We start from the raw sequence: 27975 nt of genomic DNA, 5'->3' as shown, positions 1-27975 counted from the left end.
ACCTCCGGAAAAGCGACGGGAGTGGAGCGGAGCAGCGAGCTCAAGCGCTCCAGAGGCCGCCGTTCGCTTTAGCGGGACTGTGACGGGGATGCAGCTGGGTGACCCGACGGAGCCATGGATCTCGATGAGGCTTTTGGGCTGGTGGGGGAGTTCGGGCCCCAGCAGAAGAAGCTCGCCGCCTTCCTGGTGCTACTACAGGTGGGCAGGGGGCCTGAGGTGGGGGGGGGACTCCCCTCCCCCTCCTCGGTCTCATCCCCTCCTTTCCCATTCGCCGAGCGCATAATTGGGCGGGGGGGGGGGCAGGAGTGCGTAGATGCTGTCGTCAAGGCAACAGCAGGGCGTGGGTGGAGCCGGCCTTCTATGGAGGCTGTGGCGTGGCCGGAAACGCGCGCGCCTCCTGGGTGAGCGGTGGGGGGGGGGGAGAGCTGGTTCCTCCGAGGGGGGCGGTCGAGCGTCTCCTTTAGCCTCAGGAGTCGTGAAAAAGCGGCTTTTCAGCTTTCCTGGGTGGCCGTTTTCCCTGACCTAATCCGGACGGGGAGCGAGGGAGAGTCCTGCGGGCGAGAGCGTCGCTTGGAAAGGCCGTGCGGGGGTAGAGATTGTTTCTCCCCGGTCTTTAGGTGGATTAGAAATTGCCTCAGTCGGTTTACATCACGAGACGAAGCAACCTTTCTTGTGCTTGGTCGGTTGTTGTAAATGGACTCTTGCACGTCTTCGCTGCTGCTGTGAGCTACCCGGAATTATAGTGTGTGAAGATGAGCGGCCGGTAATTTGCCAGTGGAAAATAGGAATTACTAACTTCTGAATTACCAAACACAATGTAGTTCTAAGACTGCCTGTAACAACTCTGCCTATTTACTTAACTTAAATATATATTTCAACCTATTTGTGCTATATAAATTTTACAGGAATATTTACGTGTAGGAAAGTATTCTCCAGTGCACATATATGGTACAACAGGGGAAGGTGAAAGAGACAAACTTCATTTGTCAATCTATATATGAATGGTAAAAGTGACACATAATGTGTTTTTATTTTATACAGCTTATTTATCAGACTCTTTGTCTATTAATCCAACTCTAGAACTTTTATGTGTTTTTATTTTATACAGCTTATTTATCAGACTCTTTGTCTATTAATCCAACTCTAGAACTTTTATGTGTTTTTATTTTATACAGCTTATTTATCAGACTCTTTGTCTATTAATCCAACTATAGAATTTTTCTCCAGCTCTGTTAGATTAGGTTTTCCAGAATTCCTTGTCAATATTGTTTATTGGCTGACAATTCTGAGAGGACTGTAGAGGACTGGGAGAAAATGGAAGTTTCCTGAAGATTCATTAGTGGGTTGAACTACAAGTGCAGAGGACCAAATTCAAGCCCCACTCATCCCATTTACAATTTCTCAGCATAGTTTAGAGTAGATCACAAGATACCGGTAGTTGCAGTGAGGATACAATAAAGGGAAGTACTTGTGTAAGCCCTCTTTAACCTTGGAGAAAAGACATGTGAATTTAATAAAAGTTTATTTTGTTTGCATTGATATTAACAGGAGAAATGTGGAATCATTATTCAGTAGATGAACATAGTAGATGAACATAATGGAACAGTAGATGAACATAATAGGCAACCTGTTCACCATAAAAATTATATGGTTATTGTTTTTTTTTAAGTTAAACAATGACTAGATTTTTGAAGTCATTTAGTTTTAGCGTAAGTTCTGCCTACTGAGTTTTAAAAACTATACCCCCTCCCCAGTTGCTAATGACACTGTGTGTGTTTCATGATCTAGAGCAGGGGTGTCCAACCTTTCACCTTCCCTGGGCCACATTAGAAGATGAAAAATTGGTTTGGGCCGCACATAAAATAAAATAACAGTAACGATACCTGATCATCCAAAAAAAAACATAGAAAACATAGTTAACATATTAAATTTATTTAGAAATGAAGTTAGTGAGATGTTTTTATTATTTATTATTAATTATTTATTAAAATTATTTATTTTTTATCACTGTTTTTTTATCACTTTTTTTTATCACGGTTTATTTTCCAGCCAAATTTTGCGGGGGGGCGGGGGCGGAAAGCTCGCCCGCCTCGCACCTACACCTCTCCTCCTGCAAATGGCCCAGCTGTATGAGGCAGGACTGGAAGGCAGAAGCAGCAGTGGAGGCGGGGGCAGAAGCGGCAGCAACAGCTGGGGCAGAAGTGGCAGCGGGGGCAGAAGCGGCGGCGACGGTGGGGGCAGAAGTGGTGGCGGGGGCAGCGGTGGCGGGGGCAGAAGCAGCAGCGGGGCGGCAGCAGCAACAGCAGGAGGTGGCGCTCTGACGGCGCCCGCCTTTTCTGTTGCTGCTTGGCCTGGCGCTCGCCTCGCCCCGCCTTGCGCCTGCCTCTCCTCCTCCTCCTCGCTGGCTCTGGCACGAAGGTTGGGGTGGGCACTGGGCCGCATTATGAGGCGACCTGGGCCGCATGCGGCCCATGGGCCGCGGGTTGGACAAGCCTGATCTAGAGTTTGAGAAGTCCTAGCATAAAGAAGATAAAGGTGCAGCAGGAGCTTTTTCTTTTACTCTTTAAAAACCTGTGAAACATTTCCTAATACTCAAATAGTGTCATATTAAACATGAACGTAGTTCAGTTCTTGGAACTGCAGCTTTGCCCAATATAGTTGGGAAGTCAGTAACTTTCCTAGGGGTTTTATGTGTTTTTGTTTCTGATAAGTTTGCCTGTTAAGTATTCGAAATGCCATCATGGGTAAGCAAAGGATGTGTTAAGACAAGGTTGATTTATTCTATCTCCAAGGATTGTAGTCCCTGTACTGACACAATGCAACCAGTTGCAGAATTTATGTCAGAGTAGGCCCAGCAAGCCCTGCTTTCATTGAAATGATTTCACCAAGGGCTATACTCTTCTTTGCCTCATAGAGCAGAAGAGAAACTATCATATATTTATTTAAAATATTTACAACTACAATAAGCCCCAAATCCCTTAAAAAAAGGAAAAGAAACACATGGAACAAAAATAAAAAAAACCCTCAGTGCTTCAGTCATAGAAACATAGAAAACAGATAGGAGAAAAAGATCTAGTGGCCATTGAGTCTGTCCTTGAGGTGGTTTTTCCTTTTTGTTTTCAATTGTGTTTTTAAATTTTTGTTGAATGGTGGATATCATCCCATACATGTTTGAACTCAGTTACTGGAATCAACCAGTTTATAGTCATCCTCTTGACATGCCCCCAGCAAATCATCTACTGTATCCCCATACCTGGGGGAAGAGCCAGCTTTTTATGACCTTCCAGAAGGTGAAAAGAGTGAGGGCTACTGAATCTTTAGGGGAAGGGTACAACAGAATAGGGGCTGCTAAGAAAGGAACCTTCAAGTCATGTCAGAAAAATACAGACTATAGGGGGAAAATAAAGAATAAATCTGGTCAACACTGATTGAAGTATTTCTTTAAGCCTTGTAAAGTCAGTAAATGTCTTGAGATTACAACATTGCAGTTAGCCATAGTCACATGAACACCATTTGTGAGTCCCAAAGGTACTTTTTTAGGAAGCAACTAGATTTTCTTTTTCTTCGAAAACTTTTCACTTCTTATCCAAGAAGCTTCTTCATCGCTGATTGCATGGTGGGGAATGGAAGGATTTATATTCCTTGCAGACAACTGGTCATTTGGATTCCTTTAGAGAGTCAGTGAGGCCATTTGGAGGTTTTTCTGTGTCCTCAGAGTCACTTGAGTAGCGAAGATGTGTGTGGAGCCTTCTTGGCTGCAGGATGTTGTCTGCCCTGTGTTTCTTCACTGTTGAAGCTGGGCTCAGGCTCTTGGGGATGAGTCTGTGTTGTCTGCATCTCAAACCGAAGCACAAATGGTTCCTGTAGTCTGCAATGTTTTCTGGAAATCTGTTCATACTCCCGCACCATTTGAAGTGCATCTCAAAGTGCATAGCTAAATGTTTATGGATATTCTCATTCATCCAGATCATGGTCGTCCCAAAGGTACACAAGATCCCATCACATACGTGTGTACACATACACACGCACACACACACATATATATATACACACACACCTTGCCCACCTGGCTCAGTAGCAGTCCCCACTCCATAGCCCACCTGACCTCAGAAGTGCCCACCTGTGGCATTCTCCCACCCATCTGCAGCTATCACCTGCTGGCCTAGGACCTAGTCATGTCCAGTCCTCTCTCAATGACCTATGCAGACGAGGATTACTGTTGCTGAGCATTGTGATCATGTGGCATTACACTTTGCAACTGCATCTTTTAGCAACAGATATTCCATCCCGATTGCCAACATAATCTGAGGATTACCTGTATGAGTTATGGAAATGTTTCTTAACTAAAGTAGGTATTTAAGGGCTGATAGTTCTGAGTATATGCAAAGACTGGTATATTCTCCAGAAGGATAGTGGCATGGAAGTAAAACTATTACTTATCTAGAACTCAGTCTGCAGCTTGTTATATGGGATGGTTCTGGGAGAAAATTGGTTCCCATGATTCTGGAATGTTTCTAGGGGAGTATGGATTTAGCCTTGGTTATATGAATACCCGTTACAAAAATATCGCCTTAGCCTGGAAAAACAGGAACATCAGGAAGAATCTTGATTCTCTTTTGCTATTAGAGGAAGAGAAAGAAATTCTCTCAGATTCTCTTTGCAAAAACAACACTATTTTCATCATTTTTTTACACCCAGGTACTATCTATACCCTTGATGGTGAAGCTATGGCACGTCTGCCACAAGTGGCACACAGAGTCATTTCTCTGGACACACGAGTCATCATCTGTTGCTCTTCCCGGTTCTGGAACGCCGGCCACCTGTTCTTCACAAGAACATGCACGCCAAAAAACATGTGCGTACTGGGAAGATGATCTTTCAGTTTCCAGAGCGCATATGCACGACGGCCACCTGATCTTTTGGTTTCTGGCACACATGTGTACACGACGACTTAGCTGGTTGGTGCAGATGTGTGCCAGAAACCAGAAGATCACCTTCCCAGCAGAGCTGCCAGCCAGGACGGGCAGGCCTTCTCTCCCTCCTCACCCGAGTGGGCTTCTTGTGTGGCCCCAGTGCTCCAGCCCGCAGCACCGACACATGTACGCCACTGCCTCCCTGCCCTTCACCCTCTCGGCAGCAGGAGCAGTGCGCAGGGCAGTCATCCGCCCAACCAGCAAATGCTGCCCTGCTGCCCCGTGCAGCTGAACCAGCCAGTTGCTCCAGATTACGGATGAGCGTCGGTGCCACAGGCTGGGAAGGGGCTCTGGCTTTCCAAAGGAGAGAGGTGGCATTCCCCACACAACTTTCTCTCCCTGTCTGGGGTGGTGGAACTGGGTCATTGGTGGAGATGTCCCGCCATCCTGACAGGGACCAGGGGGTGGACAGGGATGCATGAGGACCCCTGAAAGGCCAGGCAGAGCCGGGGCATGCGCACCGGACAGCTGGTCTTCACATGCACATGCATACCAGAAACTGGAAGATCATCTGCTCTTTTGGTTTCTGGCATGTGGGTGCGTGTGTGTGAACACACTCACTTCTGTTTTGGCACTCTGTGCCGAAAAGATTTGCCAACGCTGACCTATGCAATACCTGTACATTTGATTTTTATTGCCTAAATGTAGAACCTTTTTTCACCATTTAATTTCATTTTGTTAATTAGGGCCCAATATTCAAGTTAGGCCTGTCTCTTTCACAGGTCACCTTGTGGCTCTGGAGCAGGGAGCAGCCACGGTTTGTGCTCCACCAGGCCTGGAGCTCGGGTCTTGCTTAGGCTGCTGCTACGACGAGGCAGAAAGCTGTGTGGCATGTCAGATTCAGTCTCCTCACCCACCCACCTGCCTCTGCCTGGCTGCTGTAACTGGGGCACCTGCTGCTGCTGGTTTCACTCTCAGCAAATCCCCCCCCCTCCCATTTTCCTGCTGATTTCTTTCCTTGGGGAGCCCTGCACTGACACACATCCCAAAAATGCTCCCTCCGCACGTCTTTGGCAGAAGGAAAGGACAATTGGTAGGAAATGGGGGGGGGGGGCAGCTCTGGGGACTTCTGGAAGTTGAAATCCACAAGTCTTAAAATGGCCAAGCAGCTGCCTATGCTGCTGCTGGCCTCACGTAGGTTCTTTGCCCTCCTGGCAGTGCTGTGCCCAGCCACCCTGCTGGTCTGCTCCTGCCTGACATGGGGTGAGTAGTCCCATATCGGAAATCTTTGGACCGCCAGCAGCCTGCCAGGGCCCCTTTGTCAGCAGCTGCCGGTGGAGCCATGCTGCCTGTGCTGCCTTACCTGCCGCCGCCTTTGGGCTACTGAGTGCCAGCCTGCATGCCTCAGTGCTGCAGGTGCCGGGCTTACAATTACACTGAGCCTGGCACTCTTCATGCCTGGCAGTCGCTGCAGCTCTCTTACTGGCTGTGCATTGGGTAGCTCCAGCGGGAGGTAGTGGAGGTTGCTGGGTAGCGGACAGGGCTTGGGATGGGCGGAAGGCGATGTGGCTGCAGAGCTGCTGCGGATGAGGCAGATGCTGAAGGCAACCACGCCTGCCTGGCAAAAGAGTTGCAGCGCCCGCTAGGGCTCGAAGCGCACCGGGTTCAGTGTAGCTGTAAGCCTGGTGCCTGCAGCACCAAATCGGTGAGGCAGCACAGGCAGCATGGCTCCACAGGCAGCTGCTCGTGAAGGGGCCCTGGCAGGCTTGGCGATGTTCCAGGGTTTTCGATCTGGGATTACTCACCCCACACCAGGCAGGATCAGCAGGGCGGCTAAGAGCCGTGCTACCAGGAGGGTGAGGAGCCCATGCAAGGCAAGTAGCAGCTGGGCCAGCAGGCAGGGTGGGTGGAGACTGGTGCGTGCTGAGAATTTGGCTTGTTGCAGCTGCGGTCAAGCAGAAAGTGGGGTGGAGAGGGCGGGGCCAGTGGCAGCTGCGCTCCCACTCCCATCGGCCCCCCGCACTCACTGCCTCGTGCACTTAAAAAAATAAAACCTCCCAGAAAATAATCCCGAGTGTTTATTTTCAAGCCCAAAGGAAAATAAAAGGGAAATCTTATTTTGGGGGAAACACACTATATGAAAGAAAGAAACAGAGAGGTCTGACAATTTACCATAAATTACCTCTTTTTGTTTTCCTTTTAAGGTGTTCGTTGCTTTTCAGTCTATGCTTATTGTTCTTGTGGGAGCTGTGCCAGAATATCATCTCGACCAAGAAGGAATTCTGACTAGTGCAGAAGCTCTTGCAAAACACGTCAGGTTTACCAGTAACTTCACTTCTATAGCAACAGAGGCAAGTATGTTTTGTTTCCTTGAGTTAATACTTTTATGCAGTTTAGGTCCCCAGTCAAAACTACATCGTGGTTGAATATATATTTTTAAAAAGCCAGTTAAGCTGGCTGTATTAAATAAGAAGATAGTTTTCAGTGTGGAAAACAAAATATAGCCTATTCAGGCACAAGACATTGAAATGTAAATGCTCTAAGGGACAATGCTGTACTATATCAACACATAGGGGTTTATCATATGTATAGAATTGTAATCTTCCTCTAATATAAGTGTAAAAGGTGCTTTTTATGTAAGAAGTAAATTTATAAATAACATAAATATATTCTGGACAATATACATTCCCTCATCTTGTTCTGGTAACATTCTAGGAATCTTTTCTGTTAATTTCATCTCCCAGAATCTCTGAGAAAAGGAGAGTGCTCTCTGAGGACTACAAATATCTACATAGGGCTACATAGGTGGTGTGTGATATAAGGCCAATGGTGATATCCCAGTTTCAGAATATGTTGCTTCTGTCTCAAGACAAAAACTAACTCTAATGTGAGTTGGCTGTGAGTTGCCACCGTAACCTGGATCAGTCCGTGATGGCATGGTAGCCATGAACTCACAAGTCACCTCTGAATTTTTGCCCAGAGACATTAGATTAAAATTCCCCAGTACCATTAGTCTGGGGAACTCCACTGCCAGTCCAGCCACTGCCTCATGTAGTTTGGGGCGGGTGGCTGATATATTAGCAGTAATCTCTTTTGATCCCTAGAGCCTAGTCTCACAAACAGAGTTTTACAATAGATAATCTGTGGAACAGCTTCTCTGAAGGTCAGCAGTTCTCTTACACCAGTGGACCCCAACCTTTTTTGTACCATGGCCCGGTACTGGCATCACAAAATGATCCACGGACCGGTACCGGCATCAGCACGCACGACCAAGGCAAGGCAAGCCAAGTGACCGGCCAGCCAGCCGTCCCCCGCTTCTCCTCGCCACCTTTAACTCCTCCTTTGTACCTTTGTCGATGGGCTTTTCGGGCTCTTTCTTAATCTCCTCCTGAGTAACGCGAGACTCCACCACCATCGGGACGGCTCTTCGTTCGAAGCTGCCCCCCCACTTTCGACGAAACTGAGGCGCGAGGATTCCTTCAGCACCCAAACGCCGCTTTCCAACCGACGACCGACAAGCTCACCCGGAAGCACTTTCTCAAGCGCCGTTGAAACAAGATGGCGACGCCCACTTCTTTGCGGCCCGGTAAAAAATGATCCACGGACCGGTACCGGTCCAGGGCCTGGTGGTTGGGGACCACTGTCTTACACAACTATGGCCTTTCCTTTGCCCTTTGATCACATTTCCAAAAAAGTTGTTCCCCTTGTACCTAAACTAAGACTCACAATTCACACCCAAATACAGGTAGTACTCACTTAACCACTGTGACTATTTGGAGTTACAATGGTACTGGAAAATATAACCTTTTCAGCATCCCTCAGTCATGAGATCTTTCTTTTCCCCCTTCCTTACAGCATAGAGAGTTTGGAGAAGAAATTAAGAGAGTGAACAGCCACATAGTGGGAAATACGCATCAAAGCCAATTCACTATTGCTGGCAACCACAAGCACAGATTGGATTAACAGAGTTGGCAGGGACCTTGTAAGTCATCTAATCCAACCCTCTGTCCAAGCAGGAGACCCTACACTATTTCTGACAGGTGGCAGTCCGGTTCTCACTGTCAGAAAAGTTCTTCTTATTTCTAGGTTGAATTTCTCCTTGATCAGTTTCCATCAATTTTTCCTTGTCTGGCCCTCAGGTGCCTTGGAAAATAGCTTGACCCCTTCCTCTCTGTGGCAGCCCCTCAAATATTGGGACACTGCTATCATGTTTCCACTGGTCCTTCCCTTCACTAGACTAGCCATGCCCAGTTCCTCTAACCATTCATGTATGTTTTAGCCTCCAGTCCCCAAATCATCCTGGTTGCTCTTCTCTGCACTCTTTCTAGAGTCTCAACATCTTTTTTATAGCGTGGTGACCAAAACTGGATGCAGTATTCTAGGTGTGGTCCTACTAAGGCTTTATAGAGTGGTGTTAGTACCTCGTGTGATCTTGATTGTATCCAATTTATTAATGCAATAATAAATTAATAATAATAAATTAAATAATATATTATATATATTAATAATAAATTAAAAGTTAATGCAATTTAGGATGGCATTGGCTTTTTTGGCTGCCACCACATACTTCTAGCTCATATTTAATTGGTTGCACACTCAGACTCCAAGATCCCTCTCAAAGTTACTGCTTTTAAGCCTGGTATTGCCCAGTCTATAAATGTACTTTTGGTTTTTCTTACCTAAATGCAAGACTTTACTTTTCTCTACATTGAATTTCATTTTGTTAAATAGGGCCCAGTGTTCAAGTGTGTTAAAATCCATCTGGATCTTGAACCTATCATCTGGGATGTTGTATTCTATTTTGTGTGTTGTTTGCTCTCTTCTGCTACCTTCTTCTCCAGTCTCTTCACTCTGCAGTGATATAGGGGAAAAAGCCGTTTCAGGATGCAGACTCTGCTGTACCTGATTCATTCCCCACTCCCCATGCCTACTTGCTTTTTTCTAATCCTGTGCAGTGAATGTAAATGCAACCATTAATTCTCTTCTTGCTAATTGTGCCAATGCCAGGCTGAGCATTTCAAAGGTGGAGGTATAGAAAAGAAAAGGAGAGTCGTAGCCGTGTGATTTCCCACTTAGCAGCTGCTTCAGTCGCCCAATTGTGATGACTAAATGAGGACTATTTCTACTTGATACAGTAACCTAAATCATATGACAGCATATAGTTAGGCAAAAATAATTTATGTTATACTCTATTCTTGGTTATTTATTATGTACTTATCTTTTTACAATTCATTTTTATATGTCAGCATAAATCAGAAACCCTTTGAGCAGCTTGAGAATTTGATCTTGACCCAATTGCTGAGGTTTTTACCTCCAAAAACAAACTCCGACCTCCCCCAAGTGATTGTTCCACTGAATGAAAAATGAGTGGACAAAGCAGTTTTGGGAGTTTACTATGATTAGAGGCAATTGCTGGAATGATAGTATTTTAAATGAAAATAGTCTCTTTTTTATTTGTCTTCCATAGTGGTATTTAATCGAACATGAAGCATACAAAGTGAACTTAGCCTCATCCTTGTATTTTGCTGGGTTACTTATTGGAAATATACTATTTGGTCCATTGTCAGATAAATTGGGCAGAAAGCCTGTATATCTAACAGGTAAGATGTTAAATAGCAGTTGTATATTATGGGTGTATTTGATTATTCTCAAGCCTTTTGTCTCAGCCAGGAAAGCAGTTGAGATGGCCTGGGCAACCTTAGATTAGGTTCGGGGACAGCAGAGAGGGAATCTTGCTTGGGGTATCTTTCTTCCAGATCTTAAACTTTTTGAGTCACAGGCAAAGAAAGGTGACTGGATTCTTTCTCTAGGCCAGATGTGCTGAGTTGAGAGTCAGCCCCACACAACTCAGAGTATAATTTCAAAGGCTCCAGTTTGCACGGGGTGGTATTATTTCAGAACCCATCTCCAACAGGGTGCAGAGATGTGTCCTGGTGCATGTGACTGCTGCTAAATTTGACAGCTCAGAAATAATTGGTCTCTCATTAAATGCAAGCCTTGCTAGCTAAATGGATCTTCCATGTTCAAAATTAGTGAATTTCTAGGTAACAGCTGTTGTACAAGGCCAAGGTCTAGATGAAATTCTTATAAGCTTTAACAGCTGACTGTTTCTTGGGTCAGCAAAATGGTGGTCTAGTCCCGCTCTGTCCTTAGTAATGTCCTGGCTATAAATCTTTAAGGTAAGGTAACTTTAAGGAGCTGCCCCTTTCAAACAGAAGCCAGAAGTGAATGCTTCTGGGACAGGTTGGAGCTGGGAAGCGCCTTGTGGATGGCTACCTTGCCAGCATTGGACTTGGATGAGGAGCTGCTGAGAGTCCCTACCAGGCTCAGCCATGACGCCTCTCCCTACACCACCACCCCCCATGGCGCTTTGCTAAATGAACACTTTTTGCCTTTAGTGGGTGTGCATATTTCTCAGTTCATAGATGCTCAGAGGAGACAAGGGAAGGGTGCGGAGGGCAGTGCAGGTCTGCAGAGGGGATTGCCCTCGTGTTGAAAGAGCAAATGTTGGACGGTGAAAACCTTGGCTCTCAGTTCTTGGAGCTTGATATGCAGCAGATCTCACTCCTGTGCCCTCCAGTCCCTCCCCAAACCTCTAGCTTTTCTTCTGCTGAAATGCAGAGAGCAGCATCTTGAAGAGGAGCAGCTCACAATACCTGGAAGAGAACTCCTGAAGCTGCTGGGGTTTGCTGGGGTGAGTGCGTGCAACTGCTGCTTGGCCACACACGGGCATAATTTAGCAGGAACGTTGGTTTTAGATCAGTACTTAGCACACAGGTTGCTGAGGACAACTTCCTATATCATGAGACTCAATTAAAATTAGGCATCAGTAGGATAGGATTTTCACTTGAAAGCAATGAAATATATCATAAACAACGTATTTGTTTTCTTTATTATAAAAAAACTGGTAATAATTTCATTTCTGTCTTTTTCCATTTGTAAGTTTGCCATCCTATATAGCAGGGTCACTTGATCTGGTTGGATTGCACTATATTAATTTTTCTTTATTGTACATCTTTTGTGCAGGACTTTTTTTGGATGTCATTTTTGGATATGTTTCAGCATTTGCTCCAAATTATGAAATATTTGCAGTATCACGCTTTTTTGTTGGAATTACAAATGGCGGCATGTCCTTAGTGTCTTTTGTTTTGACACAAGAATATGTAGGAAAATCTTTCTGGGCAATGACAGGTAAAATTTGAGGATTTAACTCATGATTAAAGAAACACAATTGTTAAAATTCTAGTGTATCAAAAACCACCAGCTCAGGTGCTGTTGGTTTACTCTGTTTTGAACATTGAGTTAGCTGAGATTGTTAAAACTTAGTCTAGGGCAGGGGAAGAGTACTGTTGCCTGTTGGTTTTCACAGTAGCATTGATGTGTGTTTTGTCATAATGACTATATCTTAAACTACTATGACCTGTGCTTGTGTTGTTTAGTGTAAATTAAGAATATATGTCAAATATTTTCCCCTATAATTCTCATGTCTGATAGGAGTTCTGGAAGCCTAAATTTCAGTTTAATAAACTAAGGACTCCATTGTTAGGTAATGGAATTGTAAAATGCAATTTCACCTGGCCACTACTACTTACAACAGCTGTTCTGGTAGTCCCTGTATCATTGTTAGGTGAATCCTGTGTAATCCTGTGATTTCCGTTTGTGATCTCCTGCTAGCTTTTCCCTTAACTTTGGAGATGCTGTAACAAGCTGCAACTATGAGGATCAAATAAGGAAAGTTCCTCCCATTCAACGTAGTTCCACCCATTCAACGTAGTTGAAACTTTAAACAGTCACTGAATGAACAGTCATTCAACAAGGATTACATGTAGTTGATTGGGATTGAATTCTGTTGTTTTAATTATTACAGTAAATGTTTATAGATTGTAGGTTTAAAGTACATTGTCCACTGAGCTCAGTGATATTTTATGTCCACACGAATGTGGCTGGAATGGCTAATAACGTTGAAAAATATTATTTTGCTCTGTGCTTTAAACTATATATCTCAGAAAGTTATGTTAAGGTATCCTGGATACCTTAACGATGTGACCTTACCCTTCCTTAGCATGTTAAGCTTGTTAGTTGTCATGATTGATATTTGTCTAAAGTTATATTTTTAAACAATGAGAATCTAATTTCTTAAACTAAGAAAGGATTAACATCTTGTACAACAAATTTTGAACTTAAAATAATCAAAATGTTCTGCGGTAAATTAATCTGAATTTGTTGCAATTTGACAAATTACAAAGGCATTATTCAATGAATAACTTTATAATGATTATTATAATTAGTATATGTATGAAAATGAGTAATGATTCTTTACAATTATTTGCTTTAATTATTATTTTAATTATTGCTTTTGTTTACTTATTTGTGAATTTATAATTAATATGATTTCAGTGTAAATTATACACTTAGCATAATAAATGGGTGTACTGCTGAAAGTTCTGAAGGTTTTTTTTCAGCATTTTATAAAATACTTTCTTTTTGCTTATATCTTCAGGCTCGTTGACAAATTTGACATTTGCATTTGGCATAGCTGTTTATGCCTTACTGGGGTATTACATAAGAGACTGGCGTCTTCTTGCCTTTGTATCAAATTCTCCAGGAGTTTTCTTTTTTCTTCTTTCTTTGTAAGTCATAATTATATTCATAGTAGACAAGTGTGCAACACTAGCCCAAAGTTAAAAGGTAATATTAAAGAGATAAAACACTGACATTTTTATATTCTTAATGAAATCAGAGGAATTATTGAGCAGATTATTTTAGTTTGCTTGACAATTTGTTTCTAAATTAAATATTGAAAATCGATTGCATATTTTTTAGTATAAGCTAAGCCTGGTTAGCATAATGAGCAGTGATGCATCCCGTATCATCGTGATGAAAACAGTCTAGAGAGGGAGTAAGGGTGAATGAAACTGACCTGCATCTCATCTCTTTACCAAATACTTAAAGTTAAGATCAACTTGCCCAGGAGAGAAAAGTTTCAGTTTCCCTGAAGTCATTGGAATTCCATGAAAAATCCCTTGGGAAGGTGAGAAAGATCTTCTGAGTATCTGGGTGCAAAATGTGTTGCCTAAGGAGGCCCTGTGTATCTTCACCTGTACAGAGTGTCCCTACATGAAACCGTGAAACTCTGAATTCATATCAAGCTCAGTGTCAAACTCAAGGCCCTTGGGCCGGATTCGCTTTGCAGGTGCCTAGATCTGGTTCATGGGGGCCACCCTGTAAATAGTGAAGGACCGGCTCACGTTGTCTCTGCCAGTGAAAATAGAGCTTGCAGCCCTCCTGATCTTCATTTTTGCTGGCAGAGGATTGCAAGAGGCCTTCTCAGCTGAAAATAGTGCTCAGGAGCCTATTTTCACTGGTGGAGCGCTCGGGCCGCCACAGGTGCCCCCGACATGAGTGACGTTGAGCTGGGCATGCCCACCCTGGCCATACCCACCCTGGCTCCTGTGGTCAAATAACCCTGATGCGGCCCTCAATGAAATCGAGTTTGACACCCCTGCATTAAGCCATAATATGAATAGTTTGTTTTGAATTTAACATGATGTGTAAATCTACACATAGGTTATTTTTAAGTGGAAATCAATCCGTTACAGCTGTAATCTGTGGTAAGAAAACTGTGACTGGTCATACAATATGAAAAGCCACACACAACCTTTTGCAAATGCCAGTAATAAAATGATTTTTACAAAGTAATGGGTAGGAACAGTGGTGGAAAAATAACATTGAAAAAAATCCCTGTGCAAAATTAGATTCAAAATGAGTAAGATTTTTTCTCTCTTCGCATATGCATTGTTATCATTTTGAATATCACTGCATTGTCCATACCACAAGGTACACCAGACCCAGAAACCAACTGTACAGGAACATTTTTTTTATTAATTTGATTTTTATTTTGCCTTCATTACTTTATAAGTAACTCAAGGTAGCAAACATACTTAATACCCCTTCCCCTTTCTATTTTCCACACAACAGTCCTGTGATGGACTGTCTCAAAGTCACCAAGCTGGCTTTTATGCCTAAAGTAGGATTAGAACAGGAAGATAATAAGAATCTTCCTGTTTCTAGTCCAGCACCACTATTCCAAACTGACTCTCCAATCACTAGAACTGTATTAGGAGGCTACAATAACTGAATCTTACAAACCAGGTTTTACTTCTCTTCCCCTCCTGCTTATATCCCAGTGAGATTGGCAGGGGCCTCCCTGAGTCTGTTAATAATAATCTCCCCTTTCATAGAAGATTTAAGAAAAGCTTTTGTCATGTTTCCTGACATGGTGAATATTTGCTTCAAAGCCATATTAGAATCAGAATCAATGTAACAACTATGCTATGTGAGTTGTAGTACGTTTTTCATGTTAAATGAAATCCATGTCAGTTAATTTTGAATAATATTCAAGCTATTATTGTATGTTTATAGAATGTTTTAATCAATATAAAAGATGGGAAATACGTTTCCTATTTTTCCAGATTTCTGTGTGATATACCTTTCATCAAACCTTGTAAAGCATTTGCTGGATAACCTTTTCTGTCAGTACAGTATACAGGTTCAAAAAGAACCTTTGTAAGTGTATGTATTTCTCCTTTGTGGTTTACTTTTTTCAGCATGCTTCCTGAATCACCGAGATGGTTATATTCTCAAGGCCGAACAGCAGAAGCAGAGCATGTACTACGATACATGGCTCTTCACAATGGGAAAGATAGGCTGGTGGTAAAACTGAAGCCATGCAAAGGAGCCATAAGGAAGGACAATTCCACCCCTGGGGTCCTCAACCTGGTTACGCATCCCATCCTTCGATGGCGCACGGTTATTTTGATGTATATCTGGTAACTTTACTTAAATTATCCTATGTAAAATGCTGTTATTTTTCTGGCTATTGGGAATCACTCCAGAAAGTAGGTAGAGAATTTGGATTTTTGTTCCATTTTTCAGAGATCAGTAATTTCATTAGCATGATACAAATCTTAATGAGATAACTGCCATGAGCAAGAAAAGTAAATAAATTTTGTATTGGCTTTCATTTGGATTTATGCTCTTTATACATTCATAAGGTTATATGCTTATATGAATAACAGCTAAAAAGAGTCCCTATTTAAAAACAAAAATATTTTAATTGGATAAAACCATCAAATGATATTGTTTGACAAAGAGTTTATCTGTAGAATGGTACATACGGTCCACCTTCCTTTTCATACACTCTCAGGCCACACAGATACGGTGTTGCATGTGTCATGCCTTCATTAACAAAGATTTATATAACTTCCAGACCTCTGTTAAAAAGGGGGAAATTTATCTATGCCCTGCATGACATCTTGCTTAACATTGACCAGTGTGTGACCAATTTCATCATTACTTGGGACTCATCAGGTATATGTACCCCAGATCTAGCAAGATAGTGTCTAGAGAACCAGGTGGCTTTGTGGGCCTGATGAACCCATTGCAACAGTGCAGCCAGTCACATTCTGTCCCCACATTTCTTCCCCAAAAGCAGTATTAACAGAGAATTTTACTGCGCAAGATTTAATATTTCTTGACAGCCATGTGGTTTCCTTTTGTCACAATGTAACCTGAACTCTATTTCCATTGTGCTCGTGTCATCTTCCCAAAATTCTCTCAACAAAATTCTGATAATAGCTGGAGTCCATGACTGGTTTTCTACTGATCTTTTTTGTTGATAGCTCAGCAGGGGGAAATGCCATTTCCCCTTCATAATGCTTTCTTTTCAGAATAAGATGGTAGAAAGAAGACTGTATGCGGATAATGCAGCAGATTATAAAATGAATGGACAGGTTTGGGGGACTTAGTCTGACTTCTTATTAAAATTCAAGGATCATCAGACAAAACAAGTTTAATGAGTCAGAAACACGTATAATTAATAGGCAATTACCCCTACTGAGCTACTCCAAACTAAACATATTTCATACTATTTTTTTCTTTTTGTGGATAAATGGTGAAACAAGGCTTTTCCTTAATCTCTACTGGAAATGGTAGAAATGAGAAAACATGAAGGAATGAGTTAAATGTTTTGCAGCTATCTGAAATGAAAATTGATATACTTAGCATTGTGATATTTCCTCAGAATTTCTACTGGATGTCTAAAACTGTTATTTATGGCACTTATTGGTGTATTTGAAGAATTCTTACAGAGGTTGCTTTACAGTTGAGAAGCAGTGATGGAATGATTGGAATAGCTGTTATTTGATGGTTATCAGAACCTCTTTTGGTCTATAGATTACTTTATAGGTATCTGAGTGATAACTATAATATTAAAATATTACTGACTTAATAGGGGTTAATATACTGGGTGAAGAAATGTTATTGATGTTCATATATATTTCTGGAGGCAATGATAAAAAATAATAGAGAATAGTATTGTCTAAAGATAATGAGGTCAATATAGAACTACAACAAATGAGAAAAATAAAAAATAAGTATAAATTTGGAAAATAGTAGAATATATATTGATATATAAAACAATATACTATAATTATAATGAGCACATTAAGGTCAGAAGTTGGAAGATAAAAAATTTGTATGTAATTGTATTATTACTGTATTATTACTGTGTGTAAAATCTATTAACCCAGTCATTGTACTGTCCACAAAAATGCTGGTGATCTGAACTATTCCTGTTATAGGATCCTTTGCCTTGAAATAAAGCCAGAATAGTCTGTAATAACAAACTCATACATGAACGTATGGTAAATTTGTTGGTTTCTATCCACTGGTTTCCCAGTTCAAATTCTATTGGAAAAAATAGTTTCCAATTTTGTGAAGGTATGTGAACACTTACAAAGCTAATTTGGTCTAATGGTTAAGACATCAGGCTAGAAACTGGGAGATTGTGAGTTCTAGTCATGCCTTGGGCTCAAAACCAACTGGGTAACCTTGGACTAGTCACTTTCAGCCTCATAGAAAGAAGCTGTGGCAACCCAATTAAAAACCTAGCCAAGAAATCTGCAGGGACTTGTCCAGGCAGTCTTCAAAAATTGGACACAGTTGCATGGAATAAAAATGCCATACTTAGTACATAATTTATAACTTCACTGCTTCATAAACTGGTATTTTTCTATTATATATTTTCTTCATTTAGTATACAACTATTTGTTTGTTTGTTTATTTATTGTGTTGCAAATACATGCACTATATTTATAGTGGTTCAAATGTCAATGTCCAGTCCATCCAGACATCCAAGGACAGGTTGGCCGACATTGAAAAAAACCAGACATTGGGCCAGTGCAAGCTCTTGATGAACCCCCGGATACAATGTGATGGATAGTATACAAGTAATTAAATCTTAACATAATCTGTGTACATGATTAAAATAACCAATCTTTCATTCGTACATTTAGGTATGTGTGCAGCTTTGTATATTACGGTTTAACACTGAATGCTGGTGAATTAGGAGGAAATCTTTATTTAAATGTGGCTCTTTCTGGCCTTGTAGAAGTTCCAGCATTTCCACTCTGCATGTTTTTCATTGAGAAATCTTGGTAAGATCAATCACTTTCTATTTCTATATTTAGATATAGAAATACAGTATAGAGTAACACAGTTCTTGAATTTATTTCTATATGTTGATTAACTTACACACATTTTCAGCATAGATAAAATATATCAAATCTGCTCAGATATGCTGTTATGAATATTTCTTATGACTTAATACCTCACATTTTTTTTATTTTACAATAGAACGTAGAATAACAGGGTGGGAAAGGACCTTGGAGGTCTTCTAGTCTAATCCCCTGCTCGAACAGGTGACCCTATATCAATCTGTCCAATCTCTCCTTGAAACCTTCCAGTGAATGAGCACCCACAATTGCTGGAAGCAAGCCATTCCACTGATTAATTGTTCTTTCAGGAAGTTTTTCTTTAAAAATCACCTGTTACTTCTTGTCCTGCCCTCAGTTGCTTTAGAAAATAGGTTGACCATCCTTCTGTGTGACAGCCCCCTCAAATATTGGAAGACTCCTATCATGTCATCCCTACGCCTTCTTTTTGTTAGACTAGACATACCTTGTTCCCACAACTATTTATTGTACTATTTAGCCTCTAGGCCCCTAATCATTGTTGCTTTTCTCTGCATTCTTTCTAGACTCTAGAGTCTTGGTATCTTGTTTGCGCTGTGGTGACCAGAATTGGATGTGGTATTCCAAGTGTGGCGTTAACCAGTATAAAGCAATACTGTCACTTCATTTGATTTTGATACTATCCCTCTATTGATACAGCCTGTGGTTATAACAGCTTTTTGGCAGCTGCAGCACACTGCTGGCTTAAGTGGTTGTCCACTACAACACCTAGATCGTTCCCATAGGCAATATTCTTGAGCCAGGTACCATCTATTCTCTACTTGTGCATTTGATTTTCTCAAAATGAAATGCATATGTATAGAAAATAAAGCTTTCTTGCCACTGGATTGCAGATTGGTATCATCAGCAAATTTGATTAGTTCTCCTTCTACTCTTCCCCCCCAATTTAAATCATTCATAAAGATGTTGAAGAGTACTGGGCCCAAGACTGAGCCTTGAGATGCCCACTGCATATTTCCCTCCATGTAGATGTAGTCCCATTAAAGACTACACATTGAGTGCAGTAGGTCAGCCAGTTATAAATCCATCTGGTGGTGATGCTATTTATCCCACATTTTTCTATCTTACCAAAGAATAGATTGTGGTCTATTTTGTTAAATGCAGAACTAAGTGAAAACTATGTCTACAGCATTTCTCTGATCCATTAATTTAGTCACTTTGTCAAAGAATGCAATTAGGTTTTTTTCTGGCATGATCCATTTTTAACATATGCATGTTGGCTGCTTTGTTCATTTTGTTGTCATGTGATCAAAATTTAGCTACTTGGCAACTAGCATGCTTAACAATCATAGTGATTCACTTAATGACTGCAGCAAAAAGTTTGTAAAATTGAGCGCAACTCATTTAATGACTGCATCACTTAGCAATGGACATTTCAGTCCCTTGTGGTCATAAGTCAAGGATAACCTGTAGACTATAAACGGGGTATAACACTCAAAATAAAAATAAGACACTAAATATTAGTAGTTATAAATAGAAATAGACACTATTCACTTACACTGAACTGTGGGCCAAATACCCACTGAAAACGTTGGTTAGTGTTCAAATTGCCTGTAGTAACTCTCCTGCAGGCAGAGAGGGTTCCATTGAAAAGACCAATCAGCGATGTCCCTTGGTTGGGATGGGCTTTCCTAAGGTGGCTGGACCAGACATGGAGTTTATTCTGTCATGTGTTGTTTGGTGACTTGCAGACCTGCACCAAAAAAGTCTTTAAAAGTGAGAGTCAGCAGCCTGGATTTTCCCTAGAAGCTCTTGGCTTCAGAAGTACAGGAAATGAACTTGTGCAAAGAGCTAAGTATCTCAGAGTAAGATTTAGATCACCCATTATTATTTCTGCATGAATTACTCATCTCTTGAAGTGTGGAAACTAATATTTATTACTTGCCTACATTGTTCTATTGGTGAATGCTTGCCCTTCTGCAGTTTAGTTTTTTTTTAAAAAAACCTGTTATATAAATAAAAATATTCTAAAACATGTATCTTGGTGAAAATCCAATATAAAATTGTACTATTTTTCTGCACTAGGTCGGGAAGACGTAAAAGTACAGCTGCTTTTTTGATATTTGCAGGCCTTGCTTGTGTTTTTACCATGTGCTTATCAGAAAATAACAGGAGTAAGTATGTTCTTTCTGAAGCAAATCAAGTTTTCCTTGGCACAGATAATCTTACTGAAAGACAAATAGCAATAGCACTTAGACTTACATACCGCTTTATAGTGCTTTACAGCCCTCTCAAAGCAGTGTACAGAGTCAGCATATTGCCCCCAACAATTTGGGTCCTCATTTTACCCACCTCGGAAAGATGGAAGGCTGAGTCAACCTTGAGCCTGGTGAGATTCAATCTGCCAAATTGCAGTAGGAGTAGCTTGCAGTACTACACTCTAACCACTGCGCCACTGAAGCTCTATGCTCCTAGTATGCTAATACCAAGCCAGTTTTAAATAATTTTAAAAATAAATCAAAACTAAATCTAGAATAGCTTTTTCAGATCAATAAGATTATTGCTAAATAAAGACTTCATTGCATGCCCAGTTTTAATTTAATGGAGGTGAGTATATAGAGCTATTAATTGAGAGGTTGCCACATAGAATCAATGTGAAATAGTAGTACTTTTTTATTAGTAGTATATACTGCTAAGCCATGAATAGGTTTTTTTCTTTAATCATTGGCAATCTTTGAAGTATTCTGCAGCTCATTTGCTTTCTTCTTTTTCAAGGTACCAGATAATTTGTAAGAATCCCAGGAAAAAATAAATATATTGAGCCTCTCTCTATTCCATTAAAAGAAACAATCAAGCCATCATAATATCAGCCAGTATAATTTGCTATGAATGGAGTCTTGTTGCTGAAGCTTAGAATAGTTCACAGTGCAGGAAAGCTCTCTATACATTAGACCTTAAGTTACAGTGGTAAGCAGTGACTTATATCCAGGGCCTTCCTAGTGTGTGCCTGATATTTATATCTTCAAAAGATCCTCCAGATTTGAGCAAAATATTTCAAAGCTTAAGCATAGCCTTATGATATTGTCTGTCATTGTATTTCTACCACTGGCTCTGAGGTGATTACAAGCAAGAAATTGAGTCATTTTCTTCGCCTGCCTATTCCTTTGTTCCCTGTTACAGGAACATGATGTTCCCATTGGAGATCTCAAGACTAATAATGTTTGATGGACATATTCTCCATTAATTTTTTTTCATTGCCTTTTAAAGCCATCTGGGTTAGTGGGCATCACTGCAATTTATAATGAATTCCACAGATTAATTTTGGCTCTATGAAAAATTACTTTTTTTATTTTGAATTTCTTTCCAGTTATATTCATTGGATGATGCTTGGTCATATTGTTTTGAGAGGAAAAAGAATCCCCGTGTCATATGTGATTTATGCTTTAGCTCTGCTCCCTCTTCAGATGTCATTTTTTCCAAGCTAAAGAGTCTCAAATTTCTAGGCTTTTCTCATAAGAAAAGTCCTTGAGTGACTTGGCTGTTTTGGTCGCCTTCTTCTGCTTGACCTAGCTCTACATAGAAATCTCTGTAGTGGCTTGAATGCAAATAAAATTACAGATTTCCTGTTCAAGACACCTTAAAAAGAATTAGTGTGTTCAGGCGAGCAGAAGTGAGATCTCCTTGTTTCCTTCACTCATATACTGGAAGTATCTTCATAGGGCTATAATAAGATGGTCCATCTTTATTGGCAAGTAACTCCAAGCAAACATTTTTTTCAGTAATATGATGTATATTTTGAATAATTACTTTTTGCAGACAAAGCATAAAGAGAAATTCAGGTATGACCCTGATTTGAACAGTGATGACTAGGTAAAATTTGAAAGTTTAAGCAGTGGATTCAGATGGCTAACTCATAAAATGGCTTTTCACAACTTTCTGTTTTTAGTGATCTTGCAGTGCAGTGAGATCAGTGCAGTATTACCATTTATTGGTAATAATTGAGAGCTGCTTTGAAATAAAGTAGCCAGAACTGCAGCTCTCCAAAGCTGTAATCTGTAGCATTGGAGACATTATCCAGATGACATGCAAGCCTTCCCCTTGCCCCCAGCCAAGCACACTTATGCCCACCAGTAAGGGTGTAATTTAAAATTACAGTTGTCTTCCCTTTGTGCTAATTGCAGGTTACTCTGCCTGGAACTCAGAGAGGTTTATTTCTAAATAGAGCTTCCTATTATTCTACTGTTGTTTATTTGAAGAAGGAAATGTCTGTTTAATTGTCCTATGTTCTGTTTAAGGATTTTTCTTCAGTCCCAGAATTTTGGCATTATATGGAAAATTGACTGTAAGTGCTGCCTTCAACATTGTATACATCTATACTTCAGAGCTGTATCCCACTGTAGTAAGGTAAGCAGACTTTTAACATTGTCATTTTTATATTTATTTCCAAAACCTTAAATTCTCACAATATATAATGTATAAGCCATTTGAAATCACATCAGCAGTTACATATTGCATGCAAACCTTCACACTTCTGAATTAGATGTCAGAGCTATCTATAAAAAGTATCTTCTATAAGAATCTCTTGCCTCAACAGTCCTCTTTAGTGGATATTGCTTGTCTTGTCTCAGAATGATCAAGCTTCCTCCTTTCTTGTGAATGATGGCAAATTAAGACATGTGGTTAGTTCCCTATTGATGTTAAAATGTTGGAGGAGAAATGAGAGAAGAAGCCACTCTACGATGTAAAGAAAGGACAAAAGATATGGTTGAAAGGATATGTCAGATCCGTGTATCTGCCATTCTTCAATGGAAGAAGCAGGGAGGGGGGGAGTTGGTACCAGAAATCCTTTTTGATGTAACCTGAATATCTTAAGTCTTGTATTGAATCTGTATAACTTGCACATGATATACAACTGTGGGAATGGAGCCAGATGTCTGGAAACCTGTCACCTCTTGGAGAGATAGCAAGATGAGAAGGGGCCATAAAAATTCCACTCTGAAACTTCCTGGGAAACTTTTCTAAGATATGTTCCCAGAAAAAAAAAGGGGGGGGGGAATTAACATGTTACGTTTTTGTTTGACTAAATCCAAGACTCTGGAGTTACAGGCTGACAACCTTCTTGGTAAGAGAAGTCATTGGATGAAAATTGTTGGTTTTGTTGAGTTCAGCAATGGCTTCTTGAGGGAATGACTGATCTCACCTCTTTCAAAACATAAAGACGCATCTTCTACCACACAGAGCTTAACAGCCAGAAGGAACACGGTTCTAAAAGATAAATGGCTGAGCTCACCATTCTGAGGCCTCTGTTCACTTTATTAGGATTAACAAGTTCAAATCTTTTCAGACAGACAAGCTACACCATCTTTATAGAATCTGTAGAGGAAGAGTTCAAGTTTCATGATTTCTATTCAAAGAAATACATGCTGATGATACTGAATCATACTCTGTGGTGGTGGAAATAATAGGATGGTGACATCAGATCAAAAAATGAGATTGATCCAGTTTAAAAGCTAAATTCAATAACAATGCATTATTTAGCATGAATCAGTATATTAGTCTTGCTTTTACTTAGGATAAATACTGACAATGGTATTTCTTTTATAAAACAGAAATGCTGGTTTGGGTGTGTGCTCAATGATTTGTAGGTTTGGAGGAATTTTGGCTCCATTTGTTCCTTCCTTGGTAAGTAATACTGTCTTGCAGTGTATCTTGTTTAATCAAGCTTTCAAATCAATTAACAAGATTGATCATCCAATAATGCAATAATTTTAATGTGATAGTTAAACAGAACTTGCAGGCTTATATTTTTTACCAATATTTGTTCTCATGATATATATGTGACTAATATATTTTTTGCCCATTTCTTTGGTAAATATACCAAAGTACATTTGAATGTCTGATTAAGATTTAGATGAAGATATAAAATGCCTAGTTTATGGGAGGTTGAAAGTCAGCATGGACATATTATGGCCAGAATGAGGTCTGACAATAGAGTGAGGTGCTGTGGCAGATGAAAATATGTCAGAGAGGGGGAAAAATTAAATGTCTCATTTTTGACCTTGTTGATTTTATTCCAATTTTGACATCCCATCCCCTATGACTGCTTTTTACATTAAAAATGAATCTTTCAAGACATCCAATTATAGCTCATTGGTCTAGTTTGGATCTGAGCAAGGAATTGGAATATGGGGAAGCTGATGGGAGAGGCTTTTATATAGCAAGAAGATTTTCCTCAAATCTTCACTCTTGATCTTTTCCTCTTTCTCAAACCCTTGGAGCTTTTCATTTCTTTGCTTTTCAGCATTGAATTACCAGCAACCTGGTTTTCATTCTGTCACAACCTCAATATATTCATTGGATGTGAAATACTTTGTTTCTTGCTCATAAATTATATATGTATATATCATATGTAGAATATCAGGATCATCCTGTAAAGTTGTGGCATAAAATAATTATTCAAGCCCATACATAAGAATCTAGGCAATTAAAAGTTCAAGACTAAATTGACACCAGATAAGGGTCAACAGAATTCAGGAAGGGTCAGACTTAATCTGAATGTGGAAATATAACAACTCTAAGCTGATGATACACTTAATTCTGCCCCCAGTTCTGTCTTCTCCTCTCCTACAAACATTTGCATATGGTGTATAAGGAGGGGGATTATTCTAAGTTAAGAAAAATCCTCAGAATATGAATAGGAAGAAGATTGATAGGTACATCACTGAAATTCTGGCACTGAATTGTCATGCTTGTTTTTTATTGTCCCTTTGACTTTTGGGGGAGACTTTTCTATACTTCACAAAACTCTGTGCTAACCATGCATTAGAAAATAAGGTGATATTATTCATGTATCCTATTTATATATCATTGCAATTCAGTGAAGACTTTTGAAATAACTATCTACCTACTTATATTATTTCATAACACATAATTTAATTGATTCCTTCTAGAAATCTCTTGGTCCATCTGTACCATTTGGAGTCTTTGGAATCAGTGGATTATCAGCTGGTTTTTTGACTCTTTTACTTCCAGAAACTCTGAACAAACCAATTGCAGAAACTATTGAAGATTTGCAGATGCCTGTCTATCAAATACTTAAAAACAAAAAGGCAGAGTAAACACAATTATTTTTCTGTGTCTTCTGTGCTACTGGAAATTTGTCTCACGTATTTGAAATAATATATTTCTTTTTAGGTGTCAGATCTATACATATAATACTTTTCATTAAATTGTCCAAATGAACACATCTTTTTTTAAAAAAAATGTATAGGAAAGGAAATGCCAATCAGAAGACTGGCCTCTGCGTTTTCATCTTGCTTGCTTTTATTTAACTACAATAGATGATTCAGTATCAGACTCCACAAACAGTTTAGGGTTTCCCAATTTCCATTCACTCTTCTAGTTATTTGGAAGATTCTTAAATAGCAAAATGACTAATAAAACTTTTTGCAATTCTTAATTGTCTTAATTTAGTGTCTGTTGAACTGAATTATCATAAATTTCAGCAAGTTTATTACATTTAAAAGAATAGTATTAATTTATGGCTCTGGAGAGAGTGAAAAAAACATTACTTTAGTAGTAACTGTGGCTTATAAAATGTCTTGGTGCTAATAGCTAGTCATTTTAGATCTGAATTGTTGTGTTGTGTCTTCTGTGAAACTATTAAGAATTTTTTGATTCTAGATATTATGACTGCCCAATTTTGAAGTTCAGATGATAATGTCAAAATTACCATATGTAACTTCAAGAATTATGCTTTTCCTTCCCTATCTGCTACCCATTAATGTTCTTTTTTTGTAATTTGCATCTGAACTTGTAAGGAGGAATTATTTTTAAAATTCTGTAGCCTATTAAATTGATATTTGGGTAATTCTTATAACAACTATCCTAACTGATTTTTTCATCTGTTTAACAGGTAAATCAGTTAGAAGAAAACTTTTAGTATTGCAAAAAAATATCTTGGTTGAAAATTTCAGTTGTTGAAGTATGCTGCCATCAAGATTATCACATTGCGACATTCAAACCTATTTTCCTATTTCCAGAATGATCAATGTCTCATGTAAACATAATCTGTGAACATGTGGAGAGGGAGAAGTAAAAATCAGTGAGGAAATTTAAGGGCCTAAACCAATTTTTCAAATGCTGTATACTGAATGTTTTAAAACATTCATAATTACTTGTGATTTCATTTAGTAAACAGATAGGATAATTATTCTTCAAATGTATACATTATTTGGGATTTGATTACAATTCTAAATAAGCAGTCAGAAAAATGACCATTTGTGATATTCTGGGCTCAGCATATTGGAATCAATATTACATTGATGCTTATAGTATCTTCAGATTGGAAGATTTTTCAGACCTGGAATATGCCGTTTTGCTTTGGCTCTTAATTTTTACAAAATCTTGTTGCCAATATTTTTATATTAATGATTTTGGATGGTTTACCGTATTTATAAACATCAAAGAACTGGTGATTTGTTACTGTTTTAACAGTTGTAATATATGTAATCTGAAATTTAAATTAAAGAGACTATCTTCTACTTGCTGGAAGAAATAGGTAAGTAGTCAGAGTGTAAGATTTATGCTTAGCAGGTGTCATTTTTATATATCCAAAACAAAATAGGGATTGAATCTAAAAATCTGCCAGATATTAAAAGCTCTGTTCTGAAGTCCTTTAACATGGCAAAAAAATCATCACTGCTCCAAAAAATTATGTCCATGAACTTTCAAAAATTCCTGCAGAAACGGATGCTACAGAACTGATTTCAGTAAAATACTACCCTGACTCCTGCACACGACAAGCACCTGAGGCCTTACGAACACCCCTTTTTCTTTGACTTGTAGTTCCTTGAATGTAAAACTTGGCAACTCAGTTTCTTGTCATTGTTTTTCATTTATAAGGGAAAAAGTAGAAGCTAAAATGGAATTTTTGACACTCTGTTATCCCCAGGTCATAATCAACTGTTTTGAGGATTCAAAGTTCTTTCAGATCACTCTGATTAAGACTATGTGGCAGTTACAAGTCATGATTTAAAATTTACAGTAAATTTAAAAGGAAATGAGAAAGACTTTTGAAGTACAGCTTATTTGGCTTAAATAACTATATTTTCAGTGCTCTCTAGTAAAATGGGCTGTCTTCATTCCATTTTTATACCGCAGAGGTAAAATATACTTTATTCTATATAGTGTGTGCCCTTCCAAACAAACATAAATGATTAGCTTTTATATCTGATATTGCTGATGGAAAACTTTATAAATTATATTTTTATAATGAAATGGAATACAAAATGTTAAGAATATTGTTCCTATGGAAGCAGAAGTGAATTGTGAAGGTAGTTTTTCCTATTGCAAAAAGTCATGATGCATTCTGCTCTTTTATTTCAATTATGTAGAAAATGGCTAATAAATGCTGTGGTTCCATTCTTTCATGCTAAGGTTTTGTATTTTGGGAGTAAAAGCAGTTTGTAGTCCTAACATCCTGCTCTTTGTGTTTATGCAGCAAAATCATTTAAGCCTGTTAAGGACAG

The 27975-nt window shown here is 39.6% G+C and overlaps 1 protein-coding gene across 2 annotated transcripts; it reads left to right on the top strand.

The window, feature by feature from the left end:
- LOC113445387 (solute carrier family 22 member 15-like) lies at positions 1 to 27870 on the top strand. Of its 2 annotated transcripts, none has more exons than XM_026714520.2 (12): positions 1 to 198; positions 7118 to 7264; positions 10381 to 10513; positions 11940 to 12104; positions 13414 to 13543; positions 15521 to 15742; positions 18269 to 18409; positions 20531 to 20619; positions 22741 to 22849; positions 24055 to 24127; positions 25396 to 25554; positions 26361 to 27870. In XM_026714520.2, exons 1-12 carry the CDS (start codon positions 115 to 117, stop codon positions 26385 to 26387), a joined length of 1479 nt encoding a protein of 492 aa, XP_026570305.1. In that variant the 5' UTR covers positions 1 to 114; the 3' UTR covers positions 26388 to 27870. The 2 variants fall into 2 exon arrangements, with proteins under 2 accessions (XP_026570305.1, XP_026570306.1); XM_026714521.2 differs by having other exon boundaries at positions 25396 to 25559.
- Positions 27871 to 27975: the final 105 nt, after the last annotated feature.

Source organism: Pseudonaja textilis, chromosome 4 (genome assembly GCF_049901715.1).
Source record: "Pseudonaja textilis isolate UNSWEBS1 chromosome 4, rPseTex1.2, whole genome shotgun sequence".
Lineage (NCBI taxonomy): Eukaryota > Metazoa > Chordata > Lepidosauria > Squamata > Elapidae > Pseudonaja > Pseudonaja textilis.
The sequence above is the reverse complement of the archived record's forward strand: the minus strand, read 5'-3'. Positions and strand labels throughout refer to the sequence as shown.

What these genes read in the sequence shown, in the direction of transcription:
- LOC113445387 (XM_026714520.2), top strand. Translation starts at nt 115, where the DNA reads ATGGATCTCGATGAGGCTTTTGGGCTGGTGGGGGAGTTCGGGCCCCAG. An exon ending in TCACTTCTATAGCAACAGAG is followed by an intron (nt 7,265 to 10,380) that starts GCAAGTATGTTT and finishes TGTCTTCCATAG; the next exon opens with TGGTATTTAATCGAACATGA. An exon ending in CTCCATTTGTTCCTTCCTTG is followed by an intron (nt 24,128 to 25,395) that starts GTAAGTAATACT and finishes GATTCCTTCTAG; the next exon opens with AAATCTCTTGGTCCATCTGT.